Source organism: Pezoporus occidentalis, unplaced genomic scaffold (genome assembly GCF_034315485.1).
Source record: "Pezoporus occidentalis ecotype Australia unplaced genomic scaffold, CSIRO_AGI_Poc_V1 ctg213, whole genome shotgun sequence".
NCBI classification, from domain to species: Eukaryota; Metazoa; Chordata; class Aves; order Psittaciformes; family Psittacidae; genus Pezoporus; species Pezoporus occidentalis.
Genome location: NW_026913997.1, coordinates 2,152,324 through 2,174,034, shown reverse-complemented (window position 1 = coordinate 2,174,034; position 21,711 = coordinate 2,152,324). Strand labels below are relative to the sequence as shown.

Below are 21,711 nucleotides of genomic sequence, written 5' to 3'. Positions count from 1 at the left end.
AGAATGCCTGTATGGTGTCCTGGGTTTTAGTGGTCTGTTTGGGGTTTTGTGTGTGGTGGTTTTACTTTTTTCCTTTTTTTTTCTTTGATAACAACATTCCACTTCCTAGAGAATTCAGTACTGTGATTTCTCAAACTCTTACACATGCCCTTTATATAACCTTCTACTTGAATAGTCTTAGAAGCATCTGGTTGGCAAAGATACCTGCTTTTTGTTCTGAAAAAAGCTCAGTTATAGCTGATATTCTCATGTGCCTGTTTTTACCAGCATTTTTTACTAAAATTAGATAAATTCTCTCTCCTGCTACCCCTAAACAGAAGAATCTCTTGAAATGTTTTTTGATTTAGCTTGTTTGTTTCAGCACAGTACTGCCATGAAAGAAAAGCATTACATGCAGTTGAGTTTTTTTATCAAGAAGGATCAGACTAGTTTCTAACAACGTACATTCTGTAGTAACACACACATCCAGTTAAGATTATAGTCTGTTTTCTTTCCGGTGAATTTTTGGTATGCTTCCATCATTTTGAGTTCAGACTACGCTAAATTTGCCAAATATGTTGAATTTTCCTGCATCTGAAAATTAGGTCCCCTCCTTGGGTAGAGAAGAGAGACAACATTTTATAGGCTTGGGATTTTTTTTGTTACTGTTTCTGAAGCAGTGCAGCGGTTATTATATATTAGTTGGCATGTGTTGCTTCTTTGAAGATTCAGATATTAAAGTTATGAATAAATTATTCTGTTTTTTACAGAGACTCAGTGCTGTGCAGTATATGGGAAGGCAGGCCTTTTTTTCAAGAGTCAGAAGTTTTTTAGAAGGCAGCTGAGAGCAGTTCTCAGTGCAGTATCAAGAATACAGTATCTGTGTTACCCAAGTTTAGGTAACAGGTGATTGCGTATTGGCATCACAATTTAGATGGGAGGTGACATATTTCTCTTCTGTACCACTGAAATCTTTCCTTTAAAGAAAGTTGGGTTTGGTTACTGAATTTTTGGGAGAGTCTCCTACTTGGTGCCTGGCATCTTTTCACCCTCATTCCTTAGAAGCTGGTATGATTTGAAGAAAATGGAGTTAGTGGCTAGATGGGAGTAACACTGAATTACCAGCACACTAGATCTCAAGGCACTGTTAACAAAACTGCTTTAATTGTTGGGAGAGCAACATAGGAATGTTCTGCGTTGTGCAGTTACATTTTGAAAAATGAATTTTGAAAAATTAACTAAAATCTCTGTGATGTGGACATTTGTAGTCTTTGTGGGGTTAACATTTTGTTACAATGGTGTGTTTTTTCAGGCTGTGTGTGAGTGGATTTCCACGGCAGCATGAGAAATGCTGGAAAGAACACTGTAGTAGAGTGGTGTTAGACCCTGACTTCATGGTGCAGCTGCTCACAGGTGTTTATTACGCCATGTAAGTGGATGGGGGTTTTGTATAAAGAGAAATGTCTGGTTTCATATGAATTAAAAGTTAAATGCTGTTTGGTTTATGATTGGAAAAAAGTTGTTAAACTCATGGTGCAAGTTTATAACTCAGTTAATATATTTCGCATTACTTGCTTACTCAGCTGATAATTTGAACATGTCTGTCAGCACTGAATTAGGTGATGCGGGCCAGCAGTAGGTGCTGAAGAGAGTTAGGCTTCTGGCTTCATCTTTTCACAAATTTCTATTACTACCAGACACCTTCTGTTCACTAGTGTAATGAGCTTGGATGCCAAGATAACCTGATGAAGTGCAGACCTCTTGAATGTCAGTAGTTTCTAAGGTAGCAAAATCTATTTCTGGTGGAAAATCAATTCTGCTAAGTAGCATTAACCTTCACATCTTGATCCCATAATTTTTTTTTTTTTAATTCTTTAAGTTTGTCCTGATTATGTCCAGCTTAGTCTTGCTTGGAGGTGACGGGGAACAACAGCTTTTTTGTTGTACCAACAAAATGAATAAAAAATGTTTTGTCTATCCTTTTAAAAGAAGTGCAGGGGTTGGGGTATACGTACAGTTGGTGAGCTTTCTACATAAGCAAATAATTGAAGTGCTGCATTTTGGCAGAAAAAAGACAAGTTTGAGTTCATAAGATAAATAGCTTTCTTTACTTTTTAGATATAATGGTCAGTGGGATCTTGGCCAGGAGGTACTGGAGGACATAATTTACAGAGCACAGCTTGAACTCTACTCACAGCCTCTGCTGGTAAGAAACAATGTATTTCAATTTATGGCCATGATAAAGAGGAATAAGGATGTGTTTCTGAAGTGGATTGGTAATGAAAGCATTTGTGGGCATTTACTGCAGTCCCAAATACAAGTGGTTGTTAACAGCTGGTGTTTTCAATGTAGCTATTTATACCATGATTTTTCTGCTTGAGTAATAAGCTAGGGTGTTGGGATCTCCTAGGACTCACTGATGCTGAAAGCTAGGATTTTCTAATGTATTACAGTGGGATCAAAATGTATGTTGCTTTGGCATAAGTTACCAATGAGAAATTCGAAGAAGCTTAACCAAATGGTTATATGTCATAGGACACTGGTTACAAAAAAGGTGTTTCCTTTGCTTCTGGACCTTCATCGGGGGCTGAGAATATGCTGTGTGGGTTAACTAGTAATACAGTAAAAAAAACAAAAGCAGGATAGGTCTTAATCTTTACCTTCTTTGGAGGAGCAGAAATAGAATGGAGTTCATCTGATTGATTGGGGTTTTGTCAGTTTCCACTATACTTGCTATTCTGATCATAAAAAGAAATGAAATGGGGAAAGAGGTGAAACTGGGCTGGATGCAGGTGAATGTGATTTGGAAGGATGAGAAGGTTGACAGGAGGAATTGAGATATTTCGGTTTTTGTCAGGTGTAGAAATGTGGATCAAAATAAGAGGGAAAGTTAAGCAGAATAAAGTAAAATAGAGTATTGTCTCAGTTGCTGCATCAGAATTGTGGTTGGAAGACTTTAGTGCTCCTCTGAAATAACAGCAGTAAAATTTTACTGCTTTTACATAACTAAGAAAGGAGTGGATTGGGAAAAGTCTTTTTATGTGGCCATCTGAGATACTTCTCTTCTGCAATAAATTGCATAAAATTATTCTCTTGATGAGTTAATATTGGCTGTAAAATGTATCTACAGGCTTTCTGACACTGCTGCATTTTAAATGCTTGGTATCCATTGAATTATTGCAATAGTTGGTTCCTTTTGGAAATGACTCATCGCTCCATCAGACTGAAAGTTTTAATTTAAATACTAAACCTGCTGAATTGGGCCACCCAATCGAACTACTACCTTTAAAAGGTGTGTAGGAGGGTCTGGAACTTGATGATACGACAATTTTCAGACCTCATTGTTCCTTCCTAAGCGGTTTGTTCTTAGAGATTACTTCTAATTGTAAGAATCTTCTAGAATGTCTTTAAGCTTTTCCAAAGCTATTGCCTCTCTATCCCATTACCTGGTGTTGCTGATGTCATGACATCAATTTTTCCCCCTTCCCCAGTTACCAGGTTTTTCATGCATCCATGTGCATGCACAAATGTAGGGTTTTCTTCTTAATACTCTCATCACTGCCTTGCTTTCTATCTTGTTTATTGTAATTTTTTAAAAGCAGCTTTAAGAAATTGGCAGTTTTATAAAAAAGTGACCTGCATGACCTTGGCCTCATGCTATATATTCAAGGGATTTGACATTTTAAAATGTTGGAGTCCTTTCCCCTCACTGCATTCTCCCGGAGATGTGTAAAATTAGCAGCATTATAAAATTCTGTATATTAAATATAGAACTATGGGCACCAAATAGAATATTATCTGTGCAGCTTCCCAGCTAAGTTTCCAGTTCAGCCTCTGCCTAGGATTTCCTAACAGCTGCAAATTCTTTGAAGTCCATTTAATATTCAGGCAAATACCTGTTAGGATTATTTTTAGGTATCTATGCTGAAGCTGTTTATGTAATTATATATAATAAATGGGAATACCATTAGTCATTATTGCATTGAGAACTGTCACAGCCTCTGTGTTTGGGTATGTCTCTTGGATAAAGATTTTTGACAATATACTGTATCTATACTCTTTATTTAAATAGTTTTAGGCTTGTGGAATTATAAAGACAAAAAACAAACCCAAAACAAAACCAAAAAATGGAACAGGTGCTGAAATAGCATCAGAAAGCTATGAAATATCTGTAATGGAATTAAAAAGCTGTAATGTAAGAGTGGTCTTCTTTCACTGTTACCCAGAGGTGCACTAGAAAGGGCAGGAAGTAATGCTTTTCCCAAGAAAAAGCCTTTCCCTTGTATTGCTGTTAATCATCACTGGTTATTGGTTTCATAGTTGTTAGGCATCCTAATCACCAATACTCAATAGTACAACCAAGCTCGCTTGGACCTGGGGACTAGCTCAGTTCCAGTCAATCTTTTCCTCTGAAAGCAAGATTACTGCACTTGTTTCAGATAGAAATCTCCATCTTCAGTGCAGAGGCACACAGGTTTTCTTAGCTTAGTACACATGAAGCATGGTGAGCAAGTCCCTGTTGTGACAGAACCTTTATCTAGTGTATTTTATTGAGGTACTTACTGCTTTTGTTGGATGTGGTTTTCGTTAGAGCTCCTTTCTGATAGGCAAGAGTGGATGTCTGGCCTGAAACCAGCCCTCTTTTGTCATCAGTACTTGCAGACTTGGCTTGCCACGTCTGAATTGTGGTGTTTGTTTTCCTACTTTTCAGTGCTGGATTAGACATACTGAGAAAGTTGTTACCACATCCTGAAGGAAAACAGTCTTGTTTTTTTCTGTCAGAGAAGATCCATGACTCATTCAAACTGGTTTAGATTGTTCTACTGTTGTGCTGATTTTTATTTCTGTAGGGTTCTCCTCAGTCCCCAGAAGTACAATGTGTAAAAGATTCAACAAGCAGAAGTACTGTCACTTTTCTGATCCTGTTGCAGAAGCTTTTTGCTGCTAACTTGTAGATTTTAATTCTGCCTATTGAGAAGGTTACCTGTTGAAAAGAAGGTGTAACTTTAGCAAGTAGAAGATGGGAAGGCAAATCAGTGTATACTGTTAATCTGTTGTGGTTCAGTAAAGCAGAAATGACTTTCTGAAGTCTTTAATATGGTCTAGGATAGGATGAATGCAGTTTGTACCAGTTCAAGAGGATGGCATGGAAAAAGGCCTATGTGTGAATAGAAGAGCAGTTCACAAACAGATGTCGAGGCTGAGAAAATCGGCTAGCAAAAGGCAAATTAGTGTTGGACAAGTGGAAGGCAGAATGATAAGGAGCATTTCTGTGATGATGGCAGTAATCTTTTGTGCTGGTTAGAAGTCAGACAGGAAGGCAGTGGAGGAGATGTTTAATGGTTAGTTACAGCATCACAACAGCATCTGGAGATCAAAATCAGATATATGGCTGCCATTCCAGCTCGCAGGAAGTGAGAAGTCTTTGATTTAGTTAATATTGTGCAGTGTGTGGTTTTGCTATTTGACACGGTTTAATTTCTTCTCATGGTTGATGAGTGGTTTGCCTTTTACAACTCCTAGGAAAGCCACTTTTACTTTGTTATAATGTGAATAAGCATCTTTAATTTATGGCATGCGTGCCGTATGCATTGGTACAGTGTTTTTATCAAATGTTATCAGAGATCTTCACAACACAAATTTCTGCCAATAGGGTCTGTTCTAGTGGTTTAGTACATTTCTCAGTTTGTGTTTGTGCGAATGCTAATGAAAAATGACTTATTTAGTTAATCAGATTTGGTATATGTATGCTTTGGGAGTTCAAGGAATTTGTTGGATGTCCTTAACGTTTCCAAGGCATCAGCAGCCTCAGAATATCAGCAAAACAGTGATGATGTTTAAAAGTGCATTAATTCTGTTACTGGGTTGACAGAAACACATGCAAATGTTGCTTACAGCATAAAACTAGGAAATGCGTAGTTGTAATAAACAGTGGATAATACTTCATCAGCTACCCACAAATTTTTAAACAATTAAAAAAATGTCTGTTCTAAGAAAAAGAACATAGCCTAAAAGGAAGAAAAAATGTATGCATGCATTGTCAGAAAAATGGAGTATTTTGCAAAGATGTGTTTTCTAAAGGAGATTGTATCTCATTTAGGTTGACAAAGCAGTCAAATTTATAGTTTCATCTGCGTCTTAAAATACGGTTTACATGCCTTGAGCTAGTAAGTAGACTACACAGATTTAAGACATGTAGACCAGATGTATTTAAATAAATGTGTTTCTCTTGCCATATAGTGAACTCTGTTTTCTCAAGTTGCAAAATCAATTGTTTTCTTTTTTTGGGGTGATACAAGAGAAAATCTATTAGGAGGCAACATAAAGTTGCTTTTCATACTGCTTGTAAGCTGTAGTGGAGAGAATAGCCTGCCCAAATTACAGTGGGAGCTGTTGCTAGGTAGGATTTTATAGAGATTAGCAAGTTACATTTTCCATAGTTGTTTTATTTTTAGTCTAGATGTCTCAGACACTCTTATTTTATATGCTGTCTTCATTACATGGGGAGTAAAGAGCATATAGGAAGTCAGATGTCTGTGAAACATATGAGATCTATGAATGATGTTAATGTGATGTTAAGTTTAAAATGTGTCTAATACTTTTATTGCTGCTTGGATGTATAAAGTCAATAAGATTTTGGAAAAACAAGGTGTTTTCACTTTTTTTTTTTTAGGTTCTAAATCCTACTTTGTCTGCAGCAACTTCATTGTTGAATACTGCACATGCCATAGAGACCTGGCTTGCTTTTCAAGAGCTGGTGCATAAGTTCACTTTTTGAACAATTTACTTGTAAATGAGGAAACTTAAAGTTGCTTTTTCATTTTCTTAGAGAAAAATTTTAATCCCACACTGGCATTTTATGGAAGATTTAAAGTAGTTAAAACGTGAGAGCCAAAAGAGTCATTTGTCCTCCTCAAAGCTGCAAAACAAAACTTCTGACGTTATAATAGCCTGTTACAATAAGAATTTGATCTAATAGAGCTGAATGCATTTTAATGATTTGATGCTCATTGCTTAGGTTGAAATCTACTTATTTATTTATTTGAATTTTGCATATACCTGCAGTCTAATCCCCTTGCTTAGTTTTTTTTGCGGGGGGAATATGGTGTAAGGGGAGCAGAAAATGCCCCTGTCCCCATGCCATACACAAGGCCATATGTTGTTTACATTGGCTTGGCCTGTGACTTAATTTTATGATATTCCTGACATAAAACATAAATGTTATTTTCCTAGTCATTTTGCAGTCTCTTTTGAATGGAGACTCTCCTAGGTAGATTGTTACTTCTGTCAACACAGATGGCAAATGTGGAATGAAATAAATCACCTCAAAGAAAATTCAGCTATATTTTTGGGAATAGACTTATGATGAGCTTTTCAATGTAATTATCCGTTGTGATTGAATCTTGGGGATGAGGCTATTCATCTGAGGGGATCTGGCATAATTAACAATTCTTGGTTGTTCCCCTTTTAGTATCCAACAAGAAATCTAATATTGCCATTAGTGCAATCAGGAACAGTAATAGTGCAGCATTTTACTTCTATCTTAGGTTGCAAATGCCATGAAGAACTCACTGCCCTTTGATGCTCCTGATGCATCGCAGGAAGGCCAGAAGGTACTGAAAGTAGAAGTTACTCCAACAGTGCCGAGGATTTCTCGGACTGCTATTACAACAGCTTCTATCCGTCGTCATCGCTGGAGAAGAGAAGGTGAGCTCTCTCTGCCAAGAGCAAATACTGTAGCATACTGTATCCATCATCATCACTGTAATCTGGCTTCTTTGGATGTTTGCAGAACAGTTGGTTGGGGTTTTTTGTTTGTTTTTGAAAAGTGATACTCCATAACAATGTATAGTATTTTACATCTTCAGAGCACTGCATGAACATGAACATCTGGGGTGTTTGTTTTGTTTATTGATTTGGCAATAACGCATGAGGTAGGTGAGAAAATGGAGAAGCTGGAAAATGTTCAATAGGGCTTCTTTTTTTCCTCCATGTAACATGGCATAAAACTGTAGGCTAGAGTTTGGCTTAGAATTTTGAGTTCTTTCCTTAATCCACACTAAAACTCAAATGCCTCCCATTATAAATACTTTAGGGAATGAATGGTATTATCCAGACCTTGATAGGGTTCCAGCTACCTAAAGCTGCTGAAGGCAGTGGGAGAGGAAAAAGCTGAACATCACAATCCTACCATTATGTGGCCCAATTTAGTGAGGGGCCATGATATAAAATAGCTGTGGATAGCTTGGAATAAGTCCTTATTTTTCCTCAGTGAGTACTTTGTCATACGAAGCATGCCTGACTGTATAAAGAAAAATAATAAATACATAGCAATATTTACCTTGATGCAATGCCATCTTCAGTGTAGGTGTAGCAAAAAGCTTACTTTGAAATAATTTTGTCATAAAGCTTTGTTGCTGCATCTGTAAAACATTGATTAAAAAAAGCTGCATAAATGGCTGAAGGTAAAAGGTAGAATAACCTAAACATAAACCAAGGGTAAAGTCTGCATATAAAGATTACATGTTTTCCTGTGGTACTCTGTTTTTTGTTTGTTGGGGTGTTGTTTGTTTTTTTTTCCCCTGTATCATATGCAAAAGGATTTGATGACCTGAGGTCTTCAGCTGAATCATGCTGTACAGGACAGAAGTAGCTGTATTCTGTTCTCAGAATTCTGGGTCATGTTTGTCTTCACTGTAGTTACCATTATATTCATTTGGTAGTCTCTGGTCTGCAGTATTAGTCCACCTGTCCCTTTCTGTGGGTGTTCTCACAACTTCTGACTAAGCATGGATAGTGTTTTGTTTGTTCCTTGTCCACATAAATCTTCTATTTTCCCTGCCTGGGTTGGAACACCAAGACAGGAATAGAAAAGCACTAAAATGTTATATGTTGAATCCCAGATGGCTTTGACTTCTCAAACGAGGCTGACTCAAGCATACCTGGCTCACCGATCCAACACGGCTCCACAGACGTAGGGATCAAACGTGAGCAAGAGGGGGAGGTGCTGATGCGCAGGACCCCTGAGCATGGCTTCCCGGAGCCCACCTTGGCAACAGCCACAACAGAGGGTAGGACAGAGATGAGGAGGCAGAAGTCAGTGAGGCAGTTGCTGGAGGAGGATCCTGGCTCCCTATCCCCAAGCAGAACTTCTTTCCATTCTAGTGTGTGTTTCCGCTATCCCAGGGTGTATTAGCTTCTCTTTGCAATACACGCACCCCCTATATACCTAACATCAGGTCAGGTACTATCTTTTGTTATCACGTGGGCTGGCCTGGGGCTTGCATCTGTGTGGTGAAAGACTGCTTGGCATGGCAAAAACAAAAAGATGGGTAATAACCAAGAGCTTTGGGTTTGCTTGGAAACTTTCTATTACTGAGCATGTTTAATATTCAGAAGGAAAACAATGCACCAGATGAAAAATAATATAGAGTATAAATGGATTTGGCTACAACTTAGTTGTAGTAGTGTCTTGTTAATCTGCAATTCTTAAATTTCTAAGAATGAAACTTCCTGTTCCAGTCAGGCCTATCTGAGACATGTATACAACTGTTGATGTTTTTACTTGCCAGTCATCCTTTAATTGAAAATTCATACATACACATGAATGAGCTGGTTGCTCTAAAGGCAAGTACCAAAAAAGTGTTTGTGTTTTCAAGAAGAAAACAGGTTGTCATAGTTCTAAAGACTTTAGAAACAATTATTGCTTTCATTCTCAATGATGCTGGCCATACAAATGCTATGGGACTTCCTTTGTCTGCTTTGCAGTCAAGAATAGCAGAGTAGCTGGCAGAAATTTATTTTTCTTGAGTTTATCTATTAATTTTCTTATCTTTACTCCATAAAGGATATGGGTTTGAGTATTGAATTTGAATCATGATTTCTCTTCAGAGATGAGAATTAATTTCTTTTAAATTTAACTAAACATATTTTCAAGTGTTCTCCTATCTTAAGTCTTCTTTTCCATATGAACATTCCTTTGTTATTTGCAGCCTCTTTAAGCATATTGGTTGATTATAAATGAGATTTATGTGCACATTTAGATATGGCTTACATAGGTTTCAGATTTGTTCTTCTGGAAACAATCATCTGGAGAATTTGGAGATTTAATGTAGTGTTACCACAGAATCCTTGCCCTTAGAGTTGCTATCAAACAATAAAGGCATTGTGCTTCTGTAGAAGATAGTTGCATAAGTGTTTAGTGCAAATTTATAATCCACTCCTTGGTGCATAGCTAATTTGAGCATGCTCAGTAAATGAGTCCTGTCTTCTAAATTCTCTTGTTCACTTGGTTTTATTCCATTTTACTAAACTTTGCATGTGCATGCCCTGAAGGATATGGAGAAGTCTTCAGCTGCAGAGAACCTTCTGGGAGAGACAGGAAGTGGGAAAGAAGTTGATAAAGATGTGGCCTTCTATATGATGGACACCTATATGATTTGGCATGTTGCTGGATAAGCATCATTCCACATACTTTGCTTCAGTAGAAGTGACTCGAATACCCTTCTGTAACATTAGCAGTGTATAATTACATGCTTGGGAGAACTGAGTTCTGCCAGTTGATGTCATCTGGGAGAAGACCAATGTTCTGTTTGATTATCAGCATAGAATTGTGTGTGTATATATAGTGGTCTATTATTTTACTGATGCTGATTTCACAGAAAAATTCAGCTAGCAAATTCCCTCTCATAAATGTCAGTTTGATATCAAACAACATAATGGGAGACTAATCATTTCTCATGACTTTTTAGCCTTCAGGTATAGCAAGGATAAACAGTAAAAGTTACTTTAAAAAGCTATATAAAACCCTTCTTCAGATCAGTGTTTTGACCCAATAAATAGAAAAAGGCAGAGGGTATCAAGAATGACTCAGTAATGTCTTACAAGGTATTCTGCTTCTGGGTGCTAGCAGCTGTGGTTATGTGCACTATTTTGGATCAGTGGAGAATGCTGTATATACATCTACGGGATTAATTACGTACAGCATCAATAAAGAATTATTTGGGGACAGACTTATTCTGATAAGGAACAGTGAGAGTCCTGAATCACACGTAGTGCAATTGATATGATTTATGTCAGGTTGCACCGTCTCTCTTCTGACCTATAGAAGAGTGCTTGGGAAACATAGGGTTTTAGGTTTTGTTTTCTTTTTTAATTGTTTTATTGGTCTATTGAGGGGGGAAAGGGGGAAGAGGAAGAAGAGAAATTTATTACTTCATCCTGTTTTCCCCTCCTAACAGAGTAAGTAAGGACTCAAACATTTTTTTATTGTTTCTGAGGGCAGTTTTTAGAGGAAAAATAACATGTATTGGGAAAAGAGTATGTGTTTGCTGAGTTACTTCAATCCCACTGAGAACTTCTGTAGGTATGTGGACCTGACTAGACAGAAATTCTCTTGCATGTTGTCTTCTCTACCTTCTTCATTTTCGAGCACTGCTGAGCTGCTTGGGCCTCTGTATAGTTGCAGCGTTCAAAAGCTTGCAACAGCCCCTCTCAGTCATGTCTTTAAATTCTGTGGATAAAAGCCACTTTTTCAGTGTGACTATTCTGCTTCACTGTCCCTGAATAGGATTGTCTGGTTTAGCATCCTGTTAGCAATGTTTTAAAGTAAACTTTGAAGATGACTGGTGTACTTGTAATAATAAAACCTTAGGCATATTGTCTGGAGAAATTTTTTGGGCTTGAGAGGGGACTTCAGCTGCTGCTATTGCTGCCTGTAACCAAACACGCTTTCATCCAGCTTTGCATGAAAGGAAACATAAATGTTGGTTTATTGGAAAAGTGCTCTTGCTTTCAGTATGTTCCAATTCTGTCATATTTTTATTAGCATTTTTGATTGTGTGTGGGAAGGTTGGGGTGGGGGATGGAGATGTGGTGGATTATGAATAAAAGATGTCACTGTCTAATGTAAGAAAACATACTAATGTCTCAATGAAAAGATGAAGGCCTAGTTTGACCAAATGGGGTTGGCAGGAAGGGGGGGGAAGTAAACATATTTTAGATATAGTTACAGGAAGTTAAAGTAAGTAACACACCTTCATGTTAATAATAGCCCTTGAAACCTGAGAAACTTCCTTTTCTAAGGCTTTACCAAGGAAGGAAGACTGCAGTAACATGAACTGCAGTCAGCAGAACTACCTTTCTGCTTCAGGGAGGTTAATGAGTCAAACAGAACTACATAAAAACTACATAATAAGCTCACATTGCTTTGTTCTGAGAGAGGCCTGAGAACTGTCTGATTGGAGATGGTTAAATGTCTTGTAAGCTTCTTTTGTTTCCTGAAAAGAAGTAAGTTAGTTTAAAACAGAATAATAAAACCTCCTTTAGGATTGTCTTGATTTACACTTCAGAATATAAAGTTGGATCAGGCTACGCTTCTGCTACATAGAGGTGGCAATAACAGTGAAAGCTTGCCATAATGTAAAATGTTTCTTAGCACTCTGCTAACAATTAGCGTGAAAGGATGAGCTTCCACTCAAGTGTTGGATTCTCTTACATCCTTGCCATCACATTTTCCCCATTCCACAAAAGAGATTTAAACATGTTTGCTTGGTGGCAAGCTGAGTTGAGCAAACTGCCAGTAGAGCAGTACAGCGGCTTTAGCTTGGACAGATCCATAGGCTTTGCAGATTTCTTGCACATAATCAAGCTCTGTAGCTTTTTATAAAGAAAAGCAAAATTCTTGTAGCCTGAATGTCTCCTGTTTTACTAACATGGTTAAACTTTGGCTTTTTTTTTCACTAAAACGAGGTATGTGGAGCAAAACCTCAAACTCTATTTCCAGTTGTGAAATTTGAATGCTGTTCAGTTTTCTACTGAAACAATAACTGTGAGTACTTGGAGCTTATTGGAGCTTAGAAGAAGGATTGGAATAAGATTTAAAAAAAAAAAAAAAAGTTGCCCTAATAATATTATAGACCTGAAAACGGATTTAAGAAAGAAGTTTGTCAGGCCTTTTTTTTCTTTTTCCTTTGAGATACCAGTCAAAACCATAGTATCTCTTCTACAACATGAAATGTTTCAGATATTACACTTCTCTTAATACAATGGTTGGTTGTTGAGGTGTTTTTTCTCCCTGGAAAATCCAGATGCTGAGACAAAAGCAAATATGGTAGAAGCATTGTGCTAGGATTGCTGGAAATGCATGGAAGATTGAGCTGTGGAGGAGGGAGAGCTAGGAATTGGGTTAGTCTCCAACAGAAAGTATAGTCACGTTATTTAATACGCTAGCTACAGACAACAGAAGCCTTGTGACTGTGGTTGCTGGCTAGGAAGGAACCTAATTTTTTTTTTTTCTTGTAAACACATCCAGGAGGGGAATCGCACCAGCGTCTGCAAACAAAACTAAAATGCATTAGCCAAATGGGGCCTAATTTTTATTTCTAGACAAAGTTCACGAGATGCTCTGACTGCTAAAAGTGATGTAGAGGAAAGGCAAACCAAGCTCAGGGACTACTTACTGTTAGATTCCATTATTATGGTAGACATGACAGGAAAATTATTGGCTGCAAATCAGAAATTTTTAAGCAAGTGGAAACCAGGTGGATTAGCAAATGAGGTTTGTTTGGACGTTCTGTGCACATCTTTGTCTTCATGTAACTTGAATGCTTACTCTTTGTTCTGATTGTTTTGGGATTTTTTTGGTTGTTCTTTCTTTCTTAATAGATACTGAAGGTGTGAATGGAAGAGAGGAATCCGTGAACCTTAATGATGCTGATGAAGGATTTTCATCAGGAGCTTCGCTCAGCAGCCAGCCAGTTGGGACCAAACCCCTATCAACTGTATCCCAGAAGGGCAGCTTAAGGAAAACAGCAAGTGGCCATTCTGCTAAGGATAAAGAAACCTCTTCTGCAGCAAAATCCAATGAGAGCCCTCGAGATCCAGTAGCTTGGAAGCAGTACATGCACCAATCCACTGACCTTGGTGCAGATATAATTGAGATGACACCTACGAAGAAACACCTCAGCCTGCCTGCTGGGCAGGTGGTGCCAAAAGCTAACAGTTTGAGCCTGATCAGGACCGCCAGTGCTTCTTCCAGTAAATCGTTTGACTACGTGAATGGCAGTCAAGCAGGCTCCAGTGTTGGAGCTAGTACAGAGGGTGTTACCAATCTAGCAGCTGGCAACACCAATCGGTTTTCAACTATCAGCCTACAGGAGGACCGATTAGGCCAAGCTGGGGAAGGTAAAGATCTCCTTCCCCCAGGAGCTCCCCTAACCAAGCAGTCTCGATCTCCAAGTTTCAATATGCAGCTGATATCCCAGGTGTAACTTTGACTCCCTTCATTAGGACTCCCACTTTCCCCTTAATCCCCAGGCAAGTTCATCCTTAGGCAAAACACGAACCATCATCCCGCAGTGTGAAAATACTGACTGTTGTGATCTTGTTTGATTTGGTTTAGCTATCATACTGTATTACTGAAACAGCAATAATTCTTCCCTCACTTTCATCCTCCCTTCCCACCCCCACCCCTTGTAAACATGGTTGTGAAGCAGTATATAATGTACTGTATGCCTTTTTCCATGCCTTCCTTTCTCCTTGGGTGATGTGCAATCCATCGTAGGCTGATCAGTCCCATTTCAACACTGTGAGACTGGAGACACCGGCGGAAATGGTGTATGTGATCCCTATGAGATGATGCTTTGGCTTTGTTAAGAATTAGAAACGGGTTTGTTTTCTCCGTCTACAGTACTGCAAAGACTACTGGATCATGACTTTTCTTTCTCAGAACCAGGAGTGCCTCAGAGATTCTAGTGTGACTTTGGACCTCTCTGAGTCTGTGCAATCAATTCTGGGGAGGGGATTGTCATTGCTGCTCCTGGCTGCCTACAGCACTTTTTTCATTAAAGTAAGGGTAGTTGTTTCTTGCCTGCCCCAGTCTCTCATCCCAGACGCTTTTGATGTTCAGCAACTGAGACATGTGTATTAACAGGTTGTTTCCCTCAGTGTGAGGATACTTAGTAGATAATATAGGTTACAATGCACTTCTAATGGCGTTGTAGCCATTTGTCATGTTACATGTCTTCCCCTCCAGGATACAGGGTCATTCTGCATACAGACTAAAATTTGACACCACCATGCTGTTAAATCAATTTGGTTTGTAAGTGGGAAGGAAACACTATTTTCCCAGGAACTAATGGCTAGCTCTGCTCCGTTTTTGTTGTTGTTGTTCTTGTGAGGTGCTGATCACTGAATTGAAAGGTGTATTCGGGTAAAGAGTATTTCTCAGGCTGCTTTCTATGGTATCATGGCTGTTGGACACCCCTGGCCCCTCACACAGCTGCTTTCTCAGTGTCCCTGAATTCAGTCATGGAGTCATTTGAAGAATCCTGCAGTCCAGACAGACCATACTCTTAAGGGGCTGTCTCAGGGATGGAGACAATAGTTTGATAGAAATACTGAGGCTTCAATGTGAAATGCTTTTCTAGAAACACCATTTGTGCAAAGGGGTACTGACAGTCCTTTTTTTCCCCAGAAGGATCACGCTTCATTGCCTTGGTATATATAACCCATTGAGGTTTTTTTAACTTATTGTAGTGGATTGGCCCTACTCCAGAAAATTCAAAACTTGTGCCACTGAGCCAAGCCTTGAATGTATATGGCTGGTGTATGGGCACTGGCTGGCAGTTATGCTAAAGAACACTGCTTAGAAGCACATTTCTGGTTACACAGGAGAATGTTTGTTATTTTCTCTCCATCTCTATCTTTTTTTTTTTTTTAATTATTAGAGAAGGGAAAAGTTCATCATCTGTGCTTCAGATATGTAAGATATCCTGGAAGTTGACAAATTGTAAACCCACAGGAAAGAGTTATGATCTTTACATGGGCACTTTGGTTTCACTGTCACTGTGAAGGATAACCAGAAGCAATTATAAATAGTAGGCTATATTTGATAGTCTTTGAGAAATTCAGGACAATGATATGATGTTGCATTGGTGGTAGATGGTTTTAGGTTTGGGTAGTTTCTTGCTTTTGAATTTATTTCAAGGAGAAATTTTTTTTCAAATTTACATTAAAATTCATTTAAATATTTGAAGGTTTCTTTTGTGGTTTGACAAATCACTTTAGCAGTCTAGTCTTCATATCTTACATTCTATAGTGAATTAAATGGCATCTTGACACGCAGAAATTCATTTAAAAAGTAAATAGAATCGTCATCAGAAATCTTACAATTTCCAAATTAATCTTGAAGGACCACCACAGATGGAACTAAGGCAGAGTTGTGATAAAATGTCAAAAGCTATATATGATTGAACTGTTCTTTATTGTATAAAGTTTTACAAGTGGAGACAGTTGGTAAGTCATGGCTGTACAAGGTTTATATTTTGTAAAGACCATCATAAAGGAAATTCTATTGAAGAGTTATCACTGTAGATTAAGAAGGACCAAATAATTTGCTTAAGTCTTTTAGAAAAAGAGAGTTCAAGAGTGTCAGCTAATTTTTTAATAGTTATTTTAAAGCATAGAGCTGTTCATTAGCAAGGTTCTCTACTTTCTACATTTGCTATTAGAAGCATTCCTTCAGAAGTTTTAGACACTTAAAAAAAATGGCGTTGGGCCAGATTTTACAACTTGTTAAAAATATTCTTGTTTGTGGGATCCCACACTATTAACCTGTTTCAGGAAAGTGAGACAACTCGGTGACTTCAGATAGTGAAGTCAAATGTGCGTGCATAAATTCAAATTGCTCAAAACTTAAGTCAAACTACCTTTTGAAATACTTCTACAGTTCTGATTTTGATGATGTGCCTCTTGTTATTTCGTCCATTGTATTTTGGTTTGTTGTCCTGTATATAAACCAGTTCTGTATAAGGTTTTTTAAAGAGTTCAAATTTATCCCTGTGTAAAAAAGAAAAAAAATTCCTGGTGTGCTACATCTACAACTTCTGAAAATTACCCTTTTAGTGCAATGATTCAGTTGTGGGAGCTTGTTTTGTCATTTTTCAGACAAGTGCTGTTCAAAACCTTAGAAAATTACTCATCACTGGTATCTACAAACCAGCTGTAGTAACAGGATTTGCTAGTGCTGCATATCATGTTTATCGTTAGTGCTTCTAGAAGTGTCTCAAACTATGCCAAGGTGCATTAAGATCAAGGCAAAACTTACGTGCTGAAGTTCAGTACACTTCAAAGTACTGTGGCAGAAATAAAATCAGAAATATCTGGGATATGGGTTGAGGGAGTAATCTGCTGGCTTTCTGTTTATATATGCTAAGTACTAAACAGAGTACAAAACACACTTAAATTTTCTGACAGCTGTGACAAATATTTAGACTTAAATCTCTATCCTGAATTCACTCTGCTGTGTCTTGTTTAGAACATTTGGTACTTGACATGAGGCACTAGATTTAGATTTCTGCAGCGTTTTAGTGCAACTGCAGCATTAATAGAAAGTTAGAAAGCAGAACAGTATGATTTTTCTCTGTGTATGTGCACATGCAGGCATATACATGTAATTCTTAGGTGGGGAAGTGTGAGTACTATAATTCGATGTGTATATGCATGTAAGTAGGGATCAATGAATTATTCTTTGGTACACTTTTTACCACATCATATTGTGCTGCCATTTTGCAACATATTTTTTGTTGAGCTTTATAATTTTAAGAAAATATGAAATGTTGGGATTGATAAATCCATCTTGATTATCCTTTTCAGGGGCTTATTGTGAGCAGCTTTTTGGATGAATAATGCACCATTTTTTCATCCTGCGGGCAGCAAAGTGATGAAGTTAAAAATGCCTGTTAAAATGAATGTTGCAAGATGACAGTTTAAATTGCTGTATTATGCATTTAGTTTTCATTTGGGGACTTTATATGTCACTGTTCATTTTAAATGCAAATTTCTTTGAACACCCTTTCTGATGTGAATTTGGAAAAGTTTATTAACAGCATATGTCATTGTGCAATGCTGAACATCATGCTGCAGCCAGTAAGCATTAGAACCTAGTATTTGTAGTTTGCAAGTGTGTTGGTCTTAAACGCTACATTTCCAACATACTCCTGCTAGCTTTAACATAATTAAAATTACCCGTTTTAACATCAAAATAGTGAGAAAAAGTCTTTTCTGACGAAACATTTATTTGCACTACTTACGAATACTGGAGTTTACTGGGACAGGGTTTTTTCTCACCATGTGAGGTTTACTTGTGTGTGGGTAGGTACATACATTTGTCACGTGTTGACAATCAATTGCCTCAACTGTGTGTATACTGTATGTAAATATGAGCATATTTTTCAAGATTAAAGGGGAAACTTGCATATTAATGGTGGTAAAACTACGCTGTAGTAAGGTGACCCCAACTCTAACCCCTTTTTTGTCTCCAGATGCTGTGTGGCTTATTTTACTTCTTTAATGAAGATTATTAGTGTTCTTGGAAAATTTTAGCTCCACAGAAATTTTCCTCAATATTTAATGTATAACATGTTCAGAGAATTATATTTTGAAAAAAAAAAATTTTGAAATAGATAATTCTATGCTATGGCTGTATTTTAACCTAAGAGTTTAAACTTGTCCTATTTTATTGTGAACCAATGGCTATCTCTTTTAAGCGTTCAGCATTTTAACTTTGGTCACAAACCAGAATTTTTTGTTCATCTTGGCTTACAAATTTTAATTCATTTGAAGATTCAGTGAGAACCAAGAATAACTTTTTGAGTAAAATCACAAAAATCAAGAAGACTGGGTGCTGTACTCATAATCCTGGAGGAGGTGTGGGAAAATATAATGGAATGTGTTTGGATGAAATGTATGTACTGCACACAAAACAAAGATGGTTCTGATGTTAGTAAATTTAATAATCTGATTCTTAAATTCTACAGTTCTCTCATTGCCAAAGATACTGCTACCTTGGCATATTCAATATAGCACTAAAGCCATTAGCTAGGTGTCATTTGTAACAACCGTTTACTTCATAGGAATAGTTTGCATCAGAAGAGTAAACATGCTCCTTTTTATTTATTTATTTAAATTTCTTGTTTAGGATAATTGCAGGACTAAAGTTGCAAAATATCACTTCTTTCCAAGCATGGTAAGCGAAGAAGCCAGATCCTCTGTACTTGCATTGCATTTTTTGTTTTATATAAGATTGTTAAAAATATAAGATTTTATATTTTCCTTCAGTATTTTAAATGCTGTTTGTTTCTAGCGTATGGGCCTTAATCTCTTGGTTATTTTTTAGTTTGTTTTCTCACTGCACTCAGATAAACTTTGATGTGGAAAGCTTTTCTGTAGGTGATTCAGGGTGACAGATTATGACATGGGTGTTGTGTTAGTGTGTGAGTGTCAAAATTTGCATGTTGTGACCAGCTGAAGACCCAAAACACTCACTCACCTCTTGTGCAGTAGTGGCAAGTGATGGAGAGCTGTGAGACACTCAGTTCTTCAGTAATTCCTGAAAACAAGCAGTAAGTGGATTTTGCAAGACTGATATGTATGAGGATTTCCACATAGTCATTATGACATTTAAAATTAAACTCATCTTGGAACAACATTTTGAAACATAGGAGCTAGCTATTTCACTTGACTTGCCTAGTAAGTTTGGCAAGCGTCAGGGCCTGTGACGTTAAAATTTCAGAAGCAAGCTTTCTTAAGGGTACCTTACAGCTTCCAGAAATGGATTTAGTAAAAATCTGTCCCATATGATTTGTCTGTATTTAATGAAAAAAAAAACTTTTTTTTTCTGCCATTCTTGTATTTACTTTTCTCTGGGCTACCCTCCTCCCCTGATTTCTTCTTCTTTTTTTTTTTTTTTCTTTTCCTTCCTTACTGTGTTTTTCGGATTTTACCAAAAGTAGTAGCCGAGGGACCAAATGACTTTAAAATGGGTCCAAAAGTTACTCCTCCTATCATAAAGAATTACTAAGCTAGTCCTGTGAGGAGCTGTTGATGGGAATAGATGTATAGTAAACTCTTGTGTCTGTACAGTAAAACCTTGCCCTATATTTTAGCTTGTGCATGATGAGCAGTGATGAGATCAAGTTTTATTAACCAATTACTTGGTTGTGAGCTCCCGGTGTTTTACAGTTGATAAAATGTAGAGCAATTTAGAGTGGAATATCTTTGCATTCTGATAGAATTCTTCAAAGCAATTTAAATTTTGACACTTGACAAGATGCTTAATCACTCGTTAAAATGTGATACAGAATTCACACAGGTTTTTGGTTTTAGAGGGTAAAATAGGGGGGATTTGTCATAGAAACCTCCTTACAAATTGCTAGGGGATCCTGCATGTTTGAGTCCTCATCCTCCCCAGAACTGATCACAAAGCATTAAAACCAGGCTGAATGAAGAAACCTTTTACCTTTTGTTCTAAAATAAGGATGACTTGGGAATGACAGAAATACTGGCTATTGACACTGTTCTTTCTGTTTAGGCATTGATGTTGTTGTGCTAGACTTTCATGCCAATAGTTTATGAAAAACGCAAATAGTAAAGACTTTGTGGCTTCAAGTATACAGTAGATGTGAGCTAATAATCACTCAGGATAAACCAACATGTCAGAGTATTAATAGATTCCTAGTACTGGGGTGTGTCTGTGTGTTTCTGTGTGTCAGTGTTCAGTGATTCCTTTAAAAAAGACTTCTTACTGTTTTCTTGCAGGTAGTGAATACTTCTGGGTTGGATGTTTCGAGCTGGTTATTTACGGAAAAACACAGTATGATTAAACAGAATTGAGCCATTTAACATTTTTTTCCATATCAAAGATTCCAGGAGAAAGCTAGTAAAGATTTTTAATAATTAAATCAGATACTCTCAATAGGTTTTAGATTTACTATGGTAGCTTTTATTTGCTATAAAAAAAAAAAAACCAACAAAACAACCCAACAACTAAATTGAGGTACCCTATGCTGCATTTTTTTAAATTTGTAATTCCTGTACTTTGCAATGAACCTTTTGATCTGTTTTCATCCTTGTATGAATACAGGCTATGCTGTCAGTTTTACTAGCAAAAAGAGAACATTCTGCAAGGGTTAAAAGTTTATTTTCTTACTTTTTTCTGTCACACTAGGTTTGTTTCTCCAAACTAAGGTTTCTGAGGATTTTTACTACTTTAACATTATGTAATCTTATCTCTGTCGTAGAAGGAGTGTAAGCAGCAAGTAGCCCACTTCTTGTAGCAGGGAGGTGAGGCAAATAGCCATGGATTGGTGGTGGGAGCCCCTCTTTGCCAGGACAGCCCTGCGTGCTGGTACAACCCCCAAGATGTCTGAGATTCGGTACTGGTGAAGGACTAAACCAAACGGGTTTCTAATAAACCGTGACCTCTGCTGTATGCTGTCCTTTGACCTGAGACCAGGGAAAAATCTTCGTTCTTAGACCTGAAGATGGCACGTATCGAAGATCATGTTATTGGTGCATGTAGGCCATTATCTTAACTGTCTCACTGAGCTGGTTAATGCTGTTGACTTGTTGAAATGTGAAATGTAGTTACTATTGACTTTGTAAATACCTGCCAGAGATGAAATATAATTATTTTAAATCGTTGTAAATAGAGATGTATAAAACTTGACACAGTCTGCAATGCAGAAAAAATTATATATATATATAAATATATAAAGATGTTAAATAAATATTGTGCTGTTTCCGAATAGGAATAGTGACCTTGTGAATTGTGGGGTTTTTTAATTTGGTGGTTGGTTGGTTTTTATTTTGGGGTTGTTTGGGGTTTTTTTGCTTGTTTTTTTGTGCGTGGGTTGGGTTTGTTTTTTTTTTTTAAGGTTTGGTTTTTTTTGG

The 21,711-nt window shown here is 37.3% G+C and overlaps 1 protein-coding gene and 1 long non-coding RNA gene across 7 annotated transcripts in view; one reads left to right on the top strand and one right to left on the bottom strand.

Annotated features, from left to right (window-relative positions):
* LOC134164213 (hyccin 2) overlaps positions 1-21,711 on the top strand; it is a 72,324-nt gene that overhangs the window by 31,933 nt on the left and 18,680 nt on the right. For 4 of the 6 annotated variants that reach the window (XM_062619741.1, XM_062619742.1, XM_062619743.1 and 1 more), the window contains 5 exons: positions 1,292-1,408; positions 2,098-2,185; positions 7,527-7,686; positions 8,883-9,050; positions 13,645-21,573. In XM_062619741.1, coding sequence (XP_062475725.1) covers positions 1,292-1,408; positions 2,098-2,185; positions 7,527-7,686; positions 8,883-9,050; positions 13,645-14,249 — 1,138 coding nt within the window. In that variant the 3' untranslated portion in view covers positions 14,250-21,573. Of the gene's footprint in view, positions 1-1,291; positions 1,409-2,097; positions 2,186-7,526; positions 7,687-8,882; positions 9,051-13,644; positions 21,574-21,711 lie in introns of those variants that run through there. The other 2 variants (XM_062619746.1, XM_062619747.1) reach the window with 2 other exon arrangements.
* LOC134164217 (uncharacterized) lies at positions 7,737-9,043 on the bottom strand. The gene is made up of 3 exons (XR_009965051.1): positions 8,922-9,043; positions 8,321-8,402; positions 7,737-7,851 (listed from the first exon to the last, which is right to left on the bottom strand). It is a non-coding gene; the product is annotated as an uncharacterized LOC134164217 (long non-coding RNA).